This window comes from Fusarium keratoplasticum, chromosome 3 (genome assembly GCF_025433545.1).
Source record: "Fusarium keratoplasticum isolate Fu6.1 chromosome 3, whole genome shotgun sequence".
Classification (NCBI taxonomy): domain Eukaryota; kingdom Fungi; phylum Ascomycota; class Sordariomycetes; order Hypocreales; family Nectriaceae; genus Fusarium; species Fusarium keratoplasticum.
In genome coordinates, this window is record NC_070531.1 from 3,377,437 (window position 1) to 3,391,988 (window position 14,552).

The 14,552-nt window shown below is 52.4% G+C and overlaps 5 protein-coding genes across 5 annotated transcripts; 3 read left to right on the forward strand and 2 right to left on the reverse strand.

The window, feature by feature from the left end:
- Positions 1-358: 358 nt before the first annotated feature.
- On the reverse strand, positions 359-2,286 carry NCS57_00437500 (Asparagine--tRNA ligase; the record flags this gene model as incomplete). The annotated part of the gene is made up of 4 exons (XM_053054336.1): positions 1,180-2,286; positions 853-1,118; positions 493-801; positions 359-440 (listed from the first exon to the last, which is right to left on the reverse strand). Exons 1-4 carry the CDS (start codon positions 2,212-2,214, stop codon positions 359-361), a joined length of 1,692 nt encoding a protein of 563 aa, XP_052916496.1. The 5' UTR covers positions 2,215-2,286.
- Positions 2,287-3,397: 1,111 nt separating this feature from the next.
- Positions 3,398-4,106, reverse strand: NCS57_00437600 (Exosome complex protein; the record flags this gene model as incomplete). Its single annotated transcript, XM_053054337.1, has 3 exons — positions 3,887-4,106; positions 3,642-3,814; positions 3,398-3,586 (listed from the first exon to the last, which is right to left on the reverse strand). Exons 1-3 carry the CDS (start codon positions 4,065-4,067, stop codon positions 3,398-3,400), a joined length of 543 nt encoding a protein of 180 aa, XP_052916497.1. The 5' UTR covers positions 4,068-4,106.
- A 1,261-nt stretch (positions 4,107-5,367) lies between these two features.
- Positions 5,368-6,366, forward strand: NCS57_00437700 (uncharacterized protein; the record flags this gene model as incomplete). The annotated part of the gene is made up of 1 exon (XM_053054338.1): positions 5,368-6,366. The coding sequence occupies one exon, from the start codon at positions 5,368-5,370 to the stop codon at positions 6,364-6,366; it is 999 nt and encodes a 332-aa protein (XP_052916498.1).
- Positions 6,367-6,700: 334 nt separating this feature from the next.
- On the forward strand, positions 6,701-7,198 carry NCS57_00437800 (uncharacterized protein; the record flags this gene model as incomplete). Its single annotated transcript, XM_053054339.1, has 3 exons — positions 6,701-6,724; positions 6,777-6,862; positions 6,922-7,198. The coding sequence occupies 3 exons, from the start codon at positions 6,701-6,703 to the stop codon at positions 7,196-7,198; spliced, it is 387 nt and encodes a 128-aa protein (XP_052916499.1).
- Positions 7,199-12,959: 5,761 nt separating this feature from the next.
- On the forward strand, positions 12,960-14,468 carry NCS57_00437900 (uncharacterized protein; the record flags this gene model as incomplete). The annotated part of the gene is made up of 1 exon (XM_053054340.1): positions 12,960-14,468. The coding sequence occupies one exon, from the start codon at positions 12,960-12,962 to the stop codon at positions 14,466-14,468; it is 1,509 nt and encodes a 502-aa protein (XP_052916500.1).
- Between the last annotated feature and the right edge of the window lie 84 nt (positions 14,469-14,552).

The following is a 14,552-nucleotide window of genomic DNA, read 5'->3' on the forward strand; positions in this document are numbered from 1 at the left end:
AAGAAAGAATGCCGGGGACTCGGATTTCGGTGGTTCCAAGCCTGCAAGGACCCGGCCAATAGGAGCCCGCGGGTTTCCATGGAGAGTGGAGGGATTTGCCCCGTAAGGCCTCGGTATAGGCATGAGCTGCGGCGGGCGGGCAGGGGTCCACGGGTCCAGAGGGATCCAGGGCCTTCTTCCGTTGACAGCCGCTTTATTGACATGGATGCATCACGGAGTTAAGGAACGGGACAGTTGACTGAGTAAAACAGGCGTGCTTGTTTATTTCTAGAAGGCAATTCTAGACTGGCTCTTCTTCTGTATACTCTATGACGAAATTTTGCTTCTTTTTCCCCTCCGTACTTTCTACAACAGCCATCTAGGGCGTGCATCTGCCCATGAAACGGGGATACAGGCATGCCTCTCGTACTGTCCAGAGCTTGAGAAGCCACGCCAAGAATCTGCAACAACAGTCAGCAACAATTCAGTCATCATGCAAGCAAAGGTACGCACCGTTCTGCTCCGAGACCGTATCCTCCGTGGGGCGTAGAGCCGTACTTGCGCTGGTCCGTGTACCAGAAGTAGCCCGTGGGGTCGATTCCTTCACGCTTGTACCCAGCCATGAGCTCCTCCCAGTCCCAGATTCTCATGCTGCCTCCAACGATCTCTCCAACGCCGGGCATCAGGCAGTCGACAGACTCGGTCACGCGAGGGTCGTCCTCGGCTCTTTGCATGTAGAAGGACTTGATCTCGACAGGGAAGTGAGTGAGGAAGATGGGACGGTTGATCTCGTCAGTCATCTTGCGCTCAGCAGCCTCGGCACTGAATACTAGTTAGCAAATGCGGTACGTTGAACTTCAAACATCCACATACATATCGTCACCAAAGGTGTGGTCGTTGCCCTCTTCGTTCTTGATGCCCCGTTCCCGGAGCCAGTCGATGGCATCCGAGTAGCGCATTCGCATGAATGGGCGCTCAGGCTTCTTGAACTCAGGGTTGTACTTCTTGATGGCCTCAGCAGCGATGGGGTTCTCCAGAGCCAGGTCAATAACCCGGCAGATGACATGCTCAAGGTGGCTCAGGAGGTCATCGAATGTGATAAAGTCCAGCTCAGCCTCGACGTGGGTGTACTCGGAAAGCTGTTGATGATTAGTATCCAATGGCTCAAGTTAATTGGTAGCAGAGTATGAAGACACTTACATGGCGGCGTGTAAGAGACTTCTCAGCTCGGAACGACTTCTCGATACAGTACACATCACCCAGGACGGGCAGGACAGTCTCGAGGTAGAGCTGACTCGACTGGGTCAAGTACGAAGTCTCGCCGTAGTAGTCAAACTTGAAAAGAGTTGCACCACCCTCGACCTGGGTCTGCACAAGAGCAGGAGGGCTGACCTTCTTGATATCCAACTCCTTGTACGTGGTGTGGAAGGCCGACTCAATGACGTCGCGAACGAACATGATGGCGGCGGGCTTCTCGTGACGGAGGGTGAGGTGTCGCATGTTGAGGAGGGTCTGGGTGTCGCCCTCGAGGGGCACCTGGTTGGTGAAGGCATCGTCGCCTCCAGGGGCTCGGGCAATGATCTTGAAGTAGTCGGCGCGCAGCTCGCGGTCGAGGGGTGCGTGGGCACCGGCGGGAACCTCCCAGAGCTCGCCGATAATCTCCATCGACGTCTCTCGCGTGAGGGTCAGGGCGTCGTATGTCTTGGAGAGGTCACCAGAGAGAAGACACTGCATCTGGTTGAGTCCTCGGCGGAGTGTCACAAAGATAAGACCACCCTGCTTGGCAACGCGCTGGACGCGGCCCTGGACCGAAACACGCTTCACTCCCTCGGCGGGCTCATCCTTGCTCTTTCGAAGCACTCCAATGACAGCGGCATCGATCTCGCCAAGGTTGATCCGGACGGGTTCAGGAAGGGAAGGATCGTTGACAATCTGGATCTTCTTGGCCTCCTCCAGAACGGCCTCACGAGCAGCCTCCTCCTGGGCCTCCTTCTCTGCTCGCTTAGCAGCAGCCTCAAGCTTCTTCTTTTGTTGAGCAGCGTAGTTGGTGGCCTTCTTCAGAGCCGACTTTGCAGCGGGCTTGTACTCCTCGTCGCCCTTCTTCTTGACCTGGTACTCTGACTCGGCGCCGTGGCGGAAGAAGGCCTCAAAGATGGTCTTGTAGGGGGCTGATTCGGTTCCCTGGACCTCGGGAAGGTCGCTGCCGGCCTCTTCGTCAATGTAAATGACTGCCATGATTTTTCGTCGTCTATTCGTTCTATCTCTGCGAAAACGAGGAAAAAGAATTTGGGCGCCACGAGATAGATACGGGATGGAGGGGTTTAGTGCCCCGCGATCGCCTTGGGCCTTGACTCACAGCCAATTCACGAGCCGATAGTGGGGGAGGAAATATTAGTCATTCCTTATCTGCCCCGATAAGAAGTTGCCGGGGTATGGCAGCTTCGAGGTTCCAATGGATCCTGGAGATCCAACGCTTGGTCGTTGACTTGGACTAACCTTGCTAACTAGGCGAGTATATAAAAGAGCTAAACGCATGGTCTTCTAAACCCAAGATATCCATTGTCTTGATGGGTTATCCCTTCCATTTAATGACGAGGCGATACTAAACCGACTCTTTCACTGTGTGAAATGCAATCAGTTGGTCGAGGACAAGCATGGCGGGGCTGTCTGCCGTGAGACTGCTATTTCCGATTCGGGCAGCGAGGCTGCCACATGTTCTACCTCAAAGCCAACAAGAATCTGGTTTCCTGCTTCTCTCTACAGGAGGCCTGGTTTGATGCCAGATAGGTATGCAGCCCCAGATGCCCCAGACGTACTATCAGACGATCAACTGTCGACTGCGTCGCCGTCCACCCGGTCTCCTCGGCAATGCTGATTCAGGCTCTGCAGATGTGCACCTGGAAGAAGACTTTGTGTGAAGGCAAAGGAGGAACATGCCAGACCGAGTTCAGCAGGTACATTGAGAAAAATTGCGGAAAGTCCTGCAAGGACCTGGACGCGACAGGTTGGACGGTTGTGCGCGAGGACACGTGCACATGCTGCAAATATGCCACTCCGCCTGACAGCCCGTGATTGAGGACTCATGCGCCATGAGAATCATGTATGCAGTACGGGCCTGCGCAAATCACCCCGAGGTAACAGCCTTGACGTGATCAGCCACGCGTCTTGATCCGGAGATGGAAGCGAGACCAGCTAAACAGGCTGTACGGACATGTCGGCAAGACGATCTTGTTTTTGAGGCCGAAGAGTTCTATCCCTGAAATGAAAATGTCAGACTCCCAAACACCATCCCTTTTCTAAAAGCCAAAACATGCTGCCTGATCCCTTGCAGACCTGGACCTCCTGGGGTATCTTGACAAGTCTCTGTCCACCTTCGATATCCACCCCTCAACCATCGAGGCACTCCATTCTCGACCCCTCACTTCTTTGACTTGCTCTTCTTCTGTTTCTTCTTGCCCTTGCTAGCAGGCGTCTCAGCCGCAGAGCCCGAAGAACCTGCCGTATCCTCCGCTGGTCGCTTCCTGTTCTCGACAGACTTGAGCAAGGCCTTAGCTCGCTCCTCAGCAATCTTTTCCGCAAGCTTGTTGCTGATGGTTTTGTTATCAGCCTGTTTAGTTGATCAGCATTCTCGTCTGTGTAGATATCATGAGGGCATGGCGTACCAAATCAGCTTTCAGGATACGCGCCGCGGCTTCTTGGTTGACTGTCAAGTTTCGCGTCTCCTCTACTGCAGGCGCCTCGACAGCCTTGATCTTTCCAAAGTACTGCTGCACTCGCTTGAGCTCAGTGAAGACGGCGTGGTTCTGCGCGTCAGTGCCTTCGAGCTTGAGTGATGCTACAAAGATTGTCAGCTGTTGGTCAAACATATATCGCAAGAACTTAGAGATCTCTGCTCGCATGTACTCACAGAAAAGAAGAGACTCAATCGCGTAGGCGGTCAGTGAAAACAGCTTTGCCTTGTCCAGCAGGGGCAGCTCAGAGGCCATGCCCTCCAAGTTGCCGATCAGGGGCTGCAGCTTCTCTTCGAGGTCATCCAGCTGATCATCTAGCCGGTCAAGATCCGGCGTGATATCCTTGACGTCTGCCATCTCTATATCGGTTCTGTGCAAACGATGCAGATGAAGGGCGCAAGTATGAAATGTTCACGTCGTCTCAAAGACTTCAAGGACCAGTGCAGAAACTTGATGGACCTGAAACCCAATTTGGACTAGCGTGTGGATATTTATTTATCGGGGCCTTTGTACTTGGCGGTGTGATGCCGTCTTTTGAAGCTCAACGTCTTGACTCGTCTCCTCGCAACAAGTTTAACTACTATTTGAGTAGGTAAGTAGCTATTGAACTGGCATATAATGTGAAGTTTATTTTATGAACGATTCAATTCTTTTCAAAGCTTTTTGTAGTTTCTGTCTCTGTAAAACGCTGGATCCTTGGCTGTCAATAATTGCTGCTGTGGACTTCTGAGGCAGGCAATAACAGAGCTCTTGATCGTGCCAAATAGTAAAATTATATCTGAAATATCACATGAAACATCGAATCAACCGGTCATCATTGACAACTGGTCTCTACCACGGTTTGGCTGTCTATCAATTCTCTGGACGATATCGGAGCTCCAATTGACCAATAGCGTCTCCTCCAAAAACCAGCTCAAAAGACCCAAAAAGTCCCCTTGGGCCGCAGCCTCTGATTGGCTATGCTCCATTTTCAACTTGGAGGGAAAAAACGGACTCGCCTTCCGGCTGAACGATAATCTCCCTCCCACGCATTCACTTGACTTATCGACATCACCACTTTTTCTTAATCCGCCACAAAAGACGAAACCGACGATATTGGATACATACTGACTCCCTCACCATCCTCGAAAGCGACTCCAACAACGTCGCATCGTCTTCCACCGCACGCGCCCCCATGCGCGCATCCGCCCTCTAGTCTCCAGGGCTTCCGGCTACCTCGTGGCCACCCAATTCCTCCTCCTCCACGACCCCGATCACAGCCGTCAAAGTGGCGAGCCTACCGCAGGCGCGGGCCACCGCACGAATAGCCCATAGATCGAACCGATGGCTTCAACATAGTGCCAGCGTGAGCCGCGGGGCTCTCACGCGACACTTTGCTTCCGCCACGACTCCGACCACACATCACAAAAAGCCCGAGGCTATTCCTCCAGAGCTAGCAAGCCCGCCTTCATTACGGCCATGGCAGGGCTCAGAGATCAAGGCCGGATCAATTACACCGACATCGACAGCCCCTTCATCACGATTCTACGTCCCTTCGGTTGTGCTGCCGGCCGAAAAAGCCAAAGCTGGGCCGGTCCATAAGATCCATATTTTGGGCGATGATGAGCGATCAAGATTCATCGCTCATGCTCTCTGCAGTGTCTACGATTCCGTCGAAATGCTGTCCTTCCGAGACATGCCCAAATCACGATACCGAAATGTCGAAAAGGTCCAACCGGACAGGACGAGAAGCAGCGCATACGCCGAAAAGAATACGGCTTTGGTTGAGGATCCAGACACACCCAGCACCTCGCATATTGATCAGTTACTCGTGACGGGTCGAGGATTTGAGGCTGTGAAAGCAATTGCCTCCGTCAAGGACCGAGTGGACGAGAACACAACCATCTGCCTCATGAACGACGGCATGGGCGTGCTCGAGGAGGTCCGTGAAAAGATATTCAACGGAACATACTCCGGGCCCACCTTCATGCTGGGCCACATGAGCCATGCCCTGGTCTTCAACCGGAACCGTGGCTCTGTCAAGGAGCTCAAGGCTGGACGAACAGTCCTCACAATGGCCGACACAGCTTTGCGGTCTCTCAAGGGCCTGCGCGCGTCACCCGATCGAACCCTCTTGCGATCATTACAGCTAGCTCCTTCACTTAAGGCATCCACAAGTCCCTACGACCGATGGCTAAAGTTCAAGCTCCCGTCGATGATGTTTACGGCTGCCGTTGAGCCGGTATGCGTGCTCCTGGATTTACCGTACAATGGCTTATTGCACAACCGGTCAGCACAGAGTATGATGAACAAGCTTTTGGATGAGATGGCCACGGTAGTGGAAAACCTCCCTGAGGTCCAAGGCTCTACTGAACTGCTCAACTTTCTCCAAGGAGAAGGTCTCAAGAGGTTTTGCTATCGCAGAATCACAGGAAAAGCCATGGCCCCCAGCGAGCTCGTAAAGCGGATCGAGAAGGGCTTGCAGACAGACATGAACTACCAGAACGGCTACTTTTTGAAGCGGGCAAAGACATTGGGCCTTGAGATGCCAACCAACAGGCTGATGGTGCAGATGGTCAAGGCCAGGCGGGCAGAGGCGATGGAGAAGAAGAATGCGTATATCCCGGTGCAGGAGGCATCGATAGACAGCATCAGGCAGAGGGCGCGATTGGAGTAAGCATCATCACGAACTGGGTCATTTGGCGTCTGGGGAGCTCATGTACACAAGCATTGAAAAGGCGCAACATCTCTAGAGCGTCCAATACATTTTATTTAACGTTGTGAAACACATTTCCCCTGTACCTCAAAGTATCATTAACGAATACGGCACTTGACATTGTCTTGCTGCCTGATGTCCAGCATCAAGGTTGATGCTCTGCGGGGTCATGTGACGTTTTTAAATGCCCCTCCACAGAACAGGCGAGACAACCAAAGCAACCCCGCGGTCGGCGTTTGGCTGGGCTGATTTACATCGACTTACACACTGTTGACGTCGCGATACCTCAGAAATCATGGATGACGCAGAGCTAGAGCAGGTATGCGATTCTCTTCCTACAAGCTCAGTCACACAGCTCACATTATTTCCAGATCAGAAAGGCTCGTCTTGAGCAGCTCAAGGCCCAAGGTGGCGGCGGCGGCGGCGGCTCCTCTGGGCAGCAAGAGCAGCAGCGACAGTCAGTAATATCATCTCTACACCAACTACCCATACTAACACACCTCTCTCCTGAAACAGACAAAACGACGACGCGCGCCAGAGCATCCTCAACCAGATCCTCCACCCCGAAGCGGCCGACCGACTGGGCCGCATCCGTCTTGTCAAGGAGGAGCGAGCCACCGACGTCGAGAACAGACTCATCATGCTCGCGCAGACGGGTCAGCTGCGGCAAAAGGTCACAGAGGCACAGCTCAAGGAGCTTCTGAACGCCATGGCCGACAAGAAGGAGGAGGAGAAGATTGTCGTGAGCAGGCGCAAGGCTTGGGACGACGACGATGATGACCTGGATCTGTGAGGGAGGATATACTACTTCTGCGTAAAATTCTGGCGGTTCGCGGTAGTTCAAGGGTTGATGAAAACTTTGAGCGGTAGTAACAAGAGAATAAATGCTACGGCGAGACTTAATAACATGAAGCTTCCCCAGGTTCGGAGTCTTGCGCGGACAAAGAGCTTCAAGGTCTAAGGGGATCAACACTGATCCAGGCAGATGACGAGATACGGCCTATTACCAAGGCTGACTGGTGAACATTTCTCAGTTGCCACAGCAGGGGCCATCAAATCTACACTTTCAGTGAAGAAATCCTGTAGCTTAGCCAGGCCGATCATGATCGTCACTGTCATCCAGAGGCTTCTGGTTGAAGCCATGAAGGTGTTTGTCATGACCCTTGGTGCAATTGATGTCTACGTCCTATATAATACCATCTTCTTTCCACCTAAGGAAGCAGTTGCTTGCGAGCTTTATGCCACCTGATCCAAACTGAACGCGACCATGCCGCCGGCCTGAGAATCGGCATCACCTCTCCTGATGACCGAATTTCCCTCCAGCACTCTAATTGAAAAGGTCAAAGATCTCAGCAAGGTCTGTTGTCCACAACTCAAGTTGGGTTCGCCCCTTTCGCTCGGTGGTAGTGGCATCCTTGCATGCAAGATGTTTCCCCATTGTATTCAAAGTTGATGTGTGCCGACCAAAGTTTGGCAATTCGCCGAGATGCTGCATACAAGCTCTAATCGACCTGATCCTCGCCGTACTCCTCTTGACAGGTTGGCTCACTTTTCTCGTACGGAGGCACGGGGTCGTAAAAAAAACTTGAGACACCAAGACGCCCGCGTCAGCTGGGATGGGGGAAATATTTATAGTATAAGCATAAGTAAAATAAGACATAAACGGGGGGAATAATGATATGATTACTTTTTAATACTATTTAATTACTTATGATATTTTTCTTAAAAGTCTTAGGCCTTAGACTTAGTCTATTTTGCCGTGATAGCTGCAGAGCGTTGGTTTGGTGTCTCATGTTTTTTGACGACCGTGTGAGAGGTTAGAGCAGTTAAATATCCCCTGAGAGGTTTAACCTTTCATGATGCAGCGAGGTATGAGTCTTCTACTGCGGGCAGTAGAAAGGCCGAAAAAAAAAAAGGCCACTGTGTTAGCATCGGGATATGATGCTATGATGCTATGATGCTATGATGTGTTGATGTGTTGATGTGTTGATGTGTTGATGTGTTGATGTGTTGATGTGTTGATGTGTTGATGTGTTGATGTGTTGATGTGTTGATGTGTTGATGTGTTGATGTGTTGATGTGTTGATGTGTTGATGTGTTGATAATGTGTTCTTTGATATAGTTGATGCCTGGTCCTTGATGGGCTAACTGAGCCAGAAGATCTCGTGACGAAGACTCCAGCCAGCCTTAGGAACCTCAGCCGGCCAGTGGTCGCCAACTTTCCTCCTTGCCAGACCTGGACCCATTTGAACTGGAGTACCAACCGTCCACCACCGGAGCACGCACACCTCTCGCCGCATCCACAACCGAAGAAACCCCAGCATCCTCTGGAGTACAGATGGAGTCCCTGCTGTCACGCTGCGAGGGATAAGACGTGAAGGCGCTGAGGAGCGGACTGACACGTCACCTGAGATCGTTGGCAGCGTCGTTGGCACCAGCCTGGTCGGCGCCGCCACCGATAGGGAGAGCAGGGAGCGCCTCGTCCTGCTCCACGATGACATCGTGGGTGATGTCAAGGCCACTGTGTTAGCATTGGGATATGATGCTATGATGTGTCGATGTGTTGATAATGTGTTCTTCGTTATAGTCGAAGCCCGGCCCTTGATGGGCTAACTGAGCCAGAAGATCGCAAGATGCTTCCCAACATTGGGGTCTGTGGCTTGGAATTTGATCCAAAGCTTCTAGGAACTCAAGTGTCTGTTTGTTACAGTCCACATGTATGAGCATACCTATACATCTTGGGTCTATCAGAAGATCGACTGTACGAGTTGTCAGTACCCGATCAAGACTGTCCCGGCTCCAGGATGTCCTCACCATTGCCGGTTACTCACCTCCTGGATCCGCGGATGGCGTCCAAGAGGCTCCGATCTCAGGTATTTATCTAACTCAGAGGTGTGATACTGGGCTCACGAAATGCGGATAATCGTGTGTTGCGCAAGAGGCCCCATATCTCAGGGAATGGCGAAGGGAGGGGAGAAGGGATAGGGTGCTGGTTTCTATACTGGAGGGCGGCGGTAACGTCGTACGACCCAGTGACGTTTATTGCTTGATTAATTGTGGTTCTCGACATTGTGTTGAGAGACTGCAGTCTTGAGAAGGTAGAAAGGGATAATTCTCTTGTTTCTCGTGCGGACCCTCGATGGGTTAACTGAGCCAGAAGATCGTGATACTGGGCGAAGATGACCAAGGCCATCCTTCACTCGCAACGGGCTCGCCGACCTAGCATATCCTCAGGCCGGAAGCTGCGTCGATGGCGTCGTAGCCTGGCGGGCAATGGGTTCCTGGGCCTGCTGTCATTGCTGTACTATCCACAAAGATGGGGATGTCTTGAGGGTTCTGACGCTGGTTTTGGTTCCGGTTATACATCCGCAGGTGGTGCCGGTTTATGGGCGCTTCATCTGGAGGGCGTATGTTGACCAAGGTGTCTTCAACACTCATGCCAGGCTCAGATGCTCCATTCCTACCACGCAAAATACCAAAGGATAAGCCAAGCCTTTTACTCCTCGCAAGTGTGCCATAGCGAGTGTCCCCAGAAGCATGAGGAGAAAGCGAGTGACTCGGAGAGAGATCCGGGGAGCCACTGATGCCATGACTGACGGGGCAGTGAGGGCGGCGATCCTCGAGCTCCAGGAGTAGTCGAAACGGGTCCATGTCAGTCATAGGTGCTGGTACATGTGTCCAGGTGTGTCTTGTAAACGCGCTCAAGAAAGCTTCCCCTCCCCTACCACGATGCTCTGAGCTCGTACGGGCTGGAAGATCTTGGGTTTCCAGGCTCACTCACGTGAATCGAAGACCAGGCCCTCGAACCCTTTTCCCATTTGATGTGTAATGTTGATTCGTTCTCCATTATTGGTTGCCATGGAAATGTCTGCGGTCGAAGTTGATGGGGTCGAAGAATCGGGGCCGGAACGACTATCGGCAAGCACAAGGTTTCCGAGTTGCGACGTCGTTTTACCATGAACTAGGGTCGGACCCAGTCCCATCCCAATCTTGTTGTTCCTCGAGGCGGCCAAAGCATGATGCCAATCCACGGTGTCGAGTACGGCCTCCGTGGGAGAAGTGTTGCCGAAACCGGGGTCGGTTCTCTTTATGGCTCGGAACACGGGGCTCGGCGGCCTGTCTTCAGAAAGGAGATCATGTTCCCTATCAAGGAATCTCCGATTGAGTTGGTTCAAGGTCTGGTCTGAGATGGATGGTTGAGAGAAATGGGTTCCGGATGGGTTGCCCTCGTCCAGATGGTCTTTAAGTACTTGTTGAGGGCAAGAGTGTCAGAGGAAGCCTTTGTTGACAGGCCCTCAAAGGCTCATCCTATTTTCATATGACACTTTGTCATTGCATGCTGACCCTGTAGTTATACTTTGACTGAACTGAGAATAGGGTTGTGTGCAGCCTTTCTTCTCTTCACGGGGCTCGATAGTATCGGTGAATTAGCCATTGCCAACACAACACCATTGTGCCTAAACCTTGACGAGGCACAAGGTTTTGCATTGACTTCCCGTCTAGGTATTCAAAGTCTATTCTCGGAATCGTGCAACCACCCGATGTAGCACAAGGGCCAAAGAGCCGCGAATATGTAGTCAGCCGTAGAACCACATGCGACTCGAGGCCTTGATCTGCAAGTATCCGGTGTCATTTGGAAGCCAATCAAATACGCGGTCCGTTTACTTCAACCCTTTGTAAATATATTCAGCTTTATCACGATGTTGGGAAGAAACTTGGGCATCGTTGGTCACAGCCTGGTCGGCAGGTTGAGCCACAGTACCTCCCGGTTACAGCCATCAAACAGACGCCACGAGGCTCTCGGGTGAATGGCTCAAAGATACAAACAGAGGGTCAGGTCTGTTGTAGTTTTCTCAATGTGTTCACTCCTGACACACGAGAGTCATTGTTTAAGGCTGCGAGCCGTATTCCAAAATGATGTATCCATCATCTCACGCACCGTCCGCTGGCTCCAAGGATATCAAGCCGCATCCCCAACCGATCAACCTGCCCGGCATGCGGCTGACCATCTTGACGCCTTTCCAGGTGGCCAAATACTACGGTACCTCAGCCAGCCAAGCGGCTGATTCGGTGTGTGCACACACACACATACGCACGTACACGTACACGTCGGAGGCGGGCGTTTGTTGGACTCGGCGGAGGCGGGAAGCATTAACGGGATGAATCTGGATCATGGCCGGCGTCCGGGGACCCGGTCGCCATTCCTTTCTTTTTTTTTTTTCTGTTCGGAGGGCGCAGTCGCGAAGGAGGAGGAGGTGGTGATTTCAGCCATCGCATCGCATCGCATCCATCCATCCATGGTCGGGATACATATTGGGTGTCATGCTGGGGCGGGGAGCAAGGGGGAATGAGTGGCAGAGTGAGGGAGGAGTCATGCCATTCATTCAAAGGATGGTTGCAGGGTGAAACAACTCCTCAGTCAGCCTGACACCAGCTGCACCCGATAAACGATAAATCAGATTGTTGTGATTCTTTTCTTTTGTTTCCACCGCATCAAACATGGAGGGTATCTTCAGGCTGGGCTGTCTGTCTCTGTCTCTGTCTCTGTCACTGCCACTGCCACTCCCACTGTCACCCTCCACCCACCGGCATTATTCCTCCGGTTCCCCTCTTGCAAGGGTATAACGCCAGCTTTTGGTCTCGCAGCTCAAGCCCCAACAACAACAATTGGATGCTTGAACCATTCAGCCGGTTTTAGTTCTGCATCCGTTCCCATCCCGTCCGTCCCGTCTGACAGCCAGTCCGGGGTACTTGATACCGTACCATCGGCAGATGTACCCAGGCCCCCCATATCAGAAGGTTCTGGCCTGCCTGGCTCTGCCTGCATTGCAGTTGTTTCTGCACTTCTCCTCACTTCAACAATCTCTCTTCTCTCACGCAACGCATGTACGCAGCCTGCCTACCTGACTGGCTGGCATGTAACCAACCTACATACATACAGATACTGTACGGACCAATACTAGGACGCAACCCGTTATAAGACACGCATATTATGACAGAATCGTCCCCAATCAAACACCCATCCATCCATCTCAGTGCCAATCCCAGTCCCAGTCCCGACGCCCGCGCGAGCCGCCCCCGCGACCTGACCTGCACTGCACTTGCCTGGCCGACGTGTTTGCCAGTTGAGGCGGTCCAACGAGCGAACCAGGCCATGATCCGACCTCTCCTTCCCTCCATCCATCCTTCCCGTTTCTCTCTCTCTCGCAGAATCGCACCACGTGACTGACAGTTCAGCTGGAGGTAAGCTCAGAATATTTTATTGTTTGTTGGCCGCCGAGTCGAGGGGTTTTCTCTTTCCCATCTCCTCCAACATTACACCACCACCCAGACTCGCATGGGGAACATGTCTATCATAGACAATTGACTCAATCTCGTCTCGTCTCGTCTCGCCTCGCCTCGTGCACTAGACTCGAGTCCTCTCGCTTTTGTCTTTTCTGCATCCTTTGCCTCTTCTCTTCTCTTCTCTTTCCGTCTTGTCTCTTCTATCTACCTACGGTAACCAACCTACCTACCTCTCAGTGATCCCGGTCTCTTTCAACAAGCTGCCTACCATGATACGCCTCCCTGACGAGATCTGGCATGACATCTTCTCTCGGCTCCTATGCGGCATCCCCAATGTAAAATGGACTCTGCTTCGGGACAGGATGAATCGCGATCCTCTCAAGATCCTGATAATTCTATCCCTCGTATCTCGCCAATTTCACCGTGTAGCTCAGGGTCTGCTCTTCCGAATAATCGTGTCCGGCGTTAGAGACGATGAGCACGAGCGCCAGGCCAAGCTCGCCCGTACCCTAGCTACTCATCCCGACTTCGGTCTCAATGTTAGGGCCATCGCCATCGATGATATCGAGTGGCCAAGAGATGCCGGCTTTTCCAACATGCTTGAGGAGTGCCTTGACTCTCTCAACATGCCTCAATCCTTCCAGAGACTTTGGGACAAGAAGATGCACAGTGCCCACGTCAACATGACCCCTCGCAACAGAAACAACCTGACAAGTTTTATTCTGGCCCTGACACCCTACGTGAGACTCGTCGACATCACATACAGTTGCCCGTCCAAAGCCTTGTTCTGGCTGCTGGGTGGAAGTCTGGGCAAGCGGAAGGAACTTGCCTACGCCGACTGTAGCGAGTTCTTTGGCAACGAAGATGAGCAGACGCCCTACGGCAACGTGGCAGAAACCTATGCCAACCATCTCCCAAACCTGCAAGAGTTGCGCCTGAGAGGAGTCGGCTACAACTCGGCCATTGAGCCAAGCCCACCCATCACCGACTTTAGGCGCGTCTTGATTCACCCCAACCTCAGGATACTGCGAGCCCAGGGCTTCCACTGGCTGGGCTTTGAGAAGGAGACGAGGCTCTGGGCCAGTTTTCCCATTCGTCTCCAGTGTCTGGACATCTCCGAAGCCATCATTGATGCCCCAACAATCAGACACATCCTGGCCATCTGCAAGGATCTCCGTAGCCTCTACATCACACTCGGGAATGTCCGCAAGTCAGGATTTGATATCAACTGGGAATTCGACCTGACCAGCATTGGCCACTCGTTGAGGGAATTCGGCCGGAACCTAGTCGAGTTTGGTTTACACACCGACGGCTTTGAAGAGCATCGTCATTGTTATGGGAGAATTGGCTCTCTGGAAAGCATGCCACGCCTGAAGCATCTCTGTATCACAAAGGAAAACCTTGTGGGCGTCCACGGGCTTGAGGAAACGAAGCTACTCAACGAGGCCCTACCCTTCACACTAGAGACGTTGTGCCTCTACTCCGAATTTTACCATCCCCCGGATGCCGACTATCCCGATGTCTTCCAGGAGGTCAACGACGAAGTTTGTGGTGTGCTGGTGGGCGGCGATTACCCTGACTTGCGAGAGGTCACCATATTGCGGCTCAGCGTGGAGGAAAAGGTCAGAGGTGGTGAGTTTGGCGGCGCTGTCGAGGGATGGGACCTCATTGAAACGATGCAGCTCGAACAAGGGTACAATCCCAAGAAACTGATGCACCTTAATACATATCTTACTCGGAAAAGGCCATACGGGCCGGATGTAGCGAACTCAGCTTGATCTTGGGATCACACTTGACGATTTACTTGGCTAGCGTTATGAAGCGGATTGATATTGGATTGGGTAAATTGACATGAGATATGA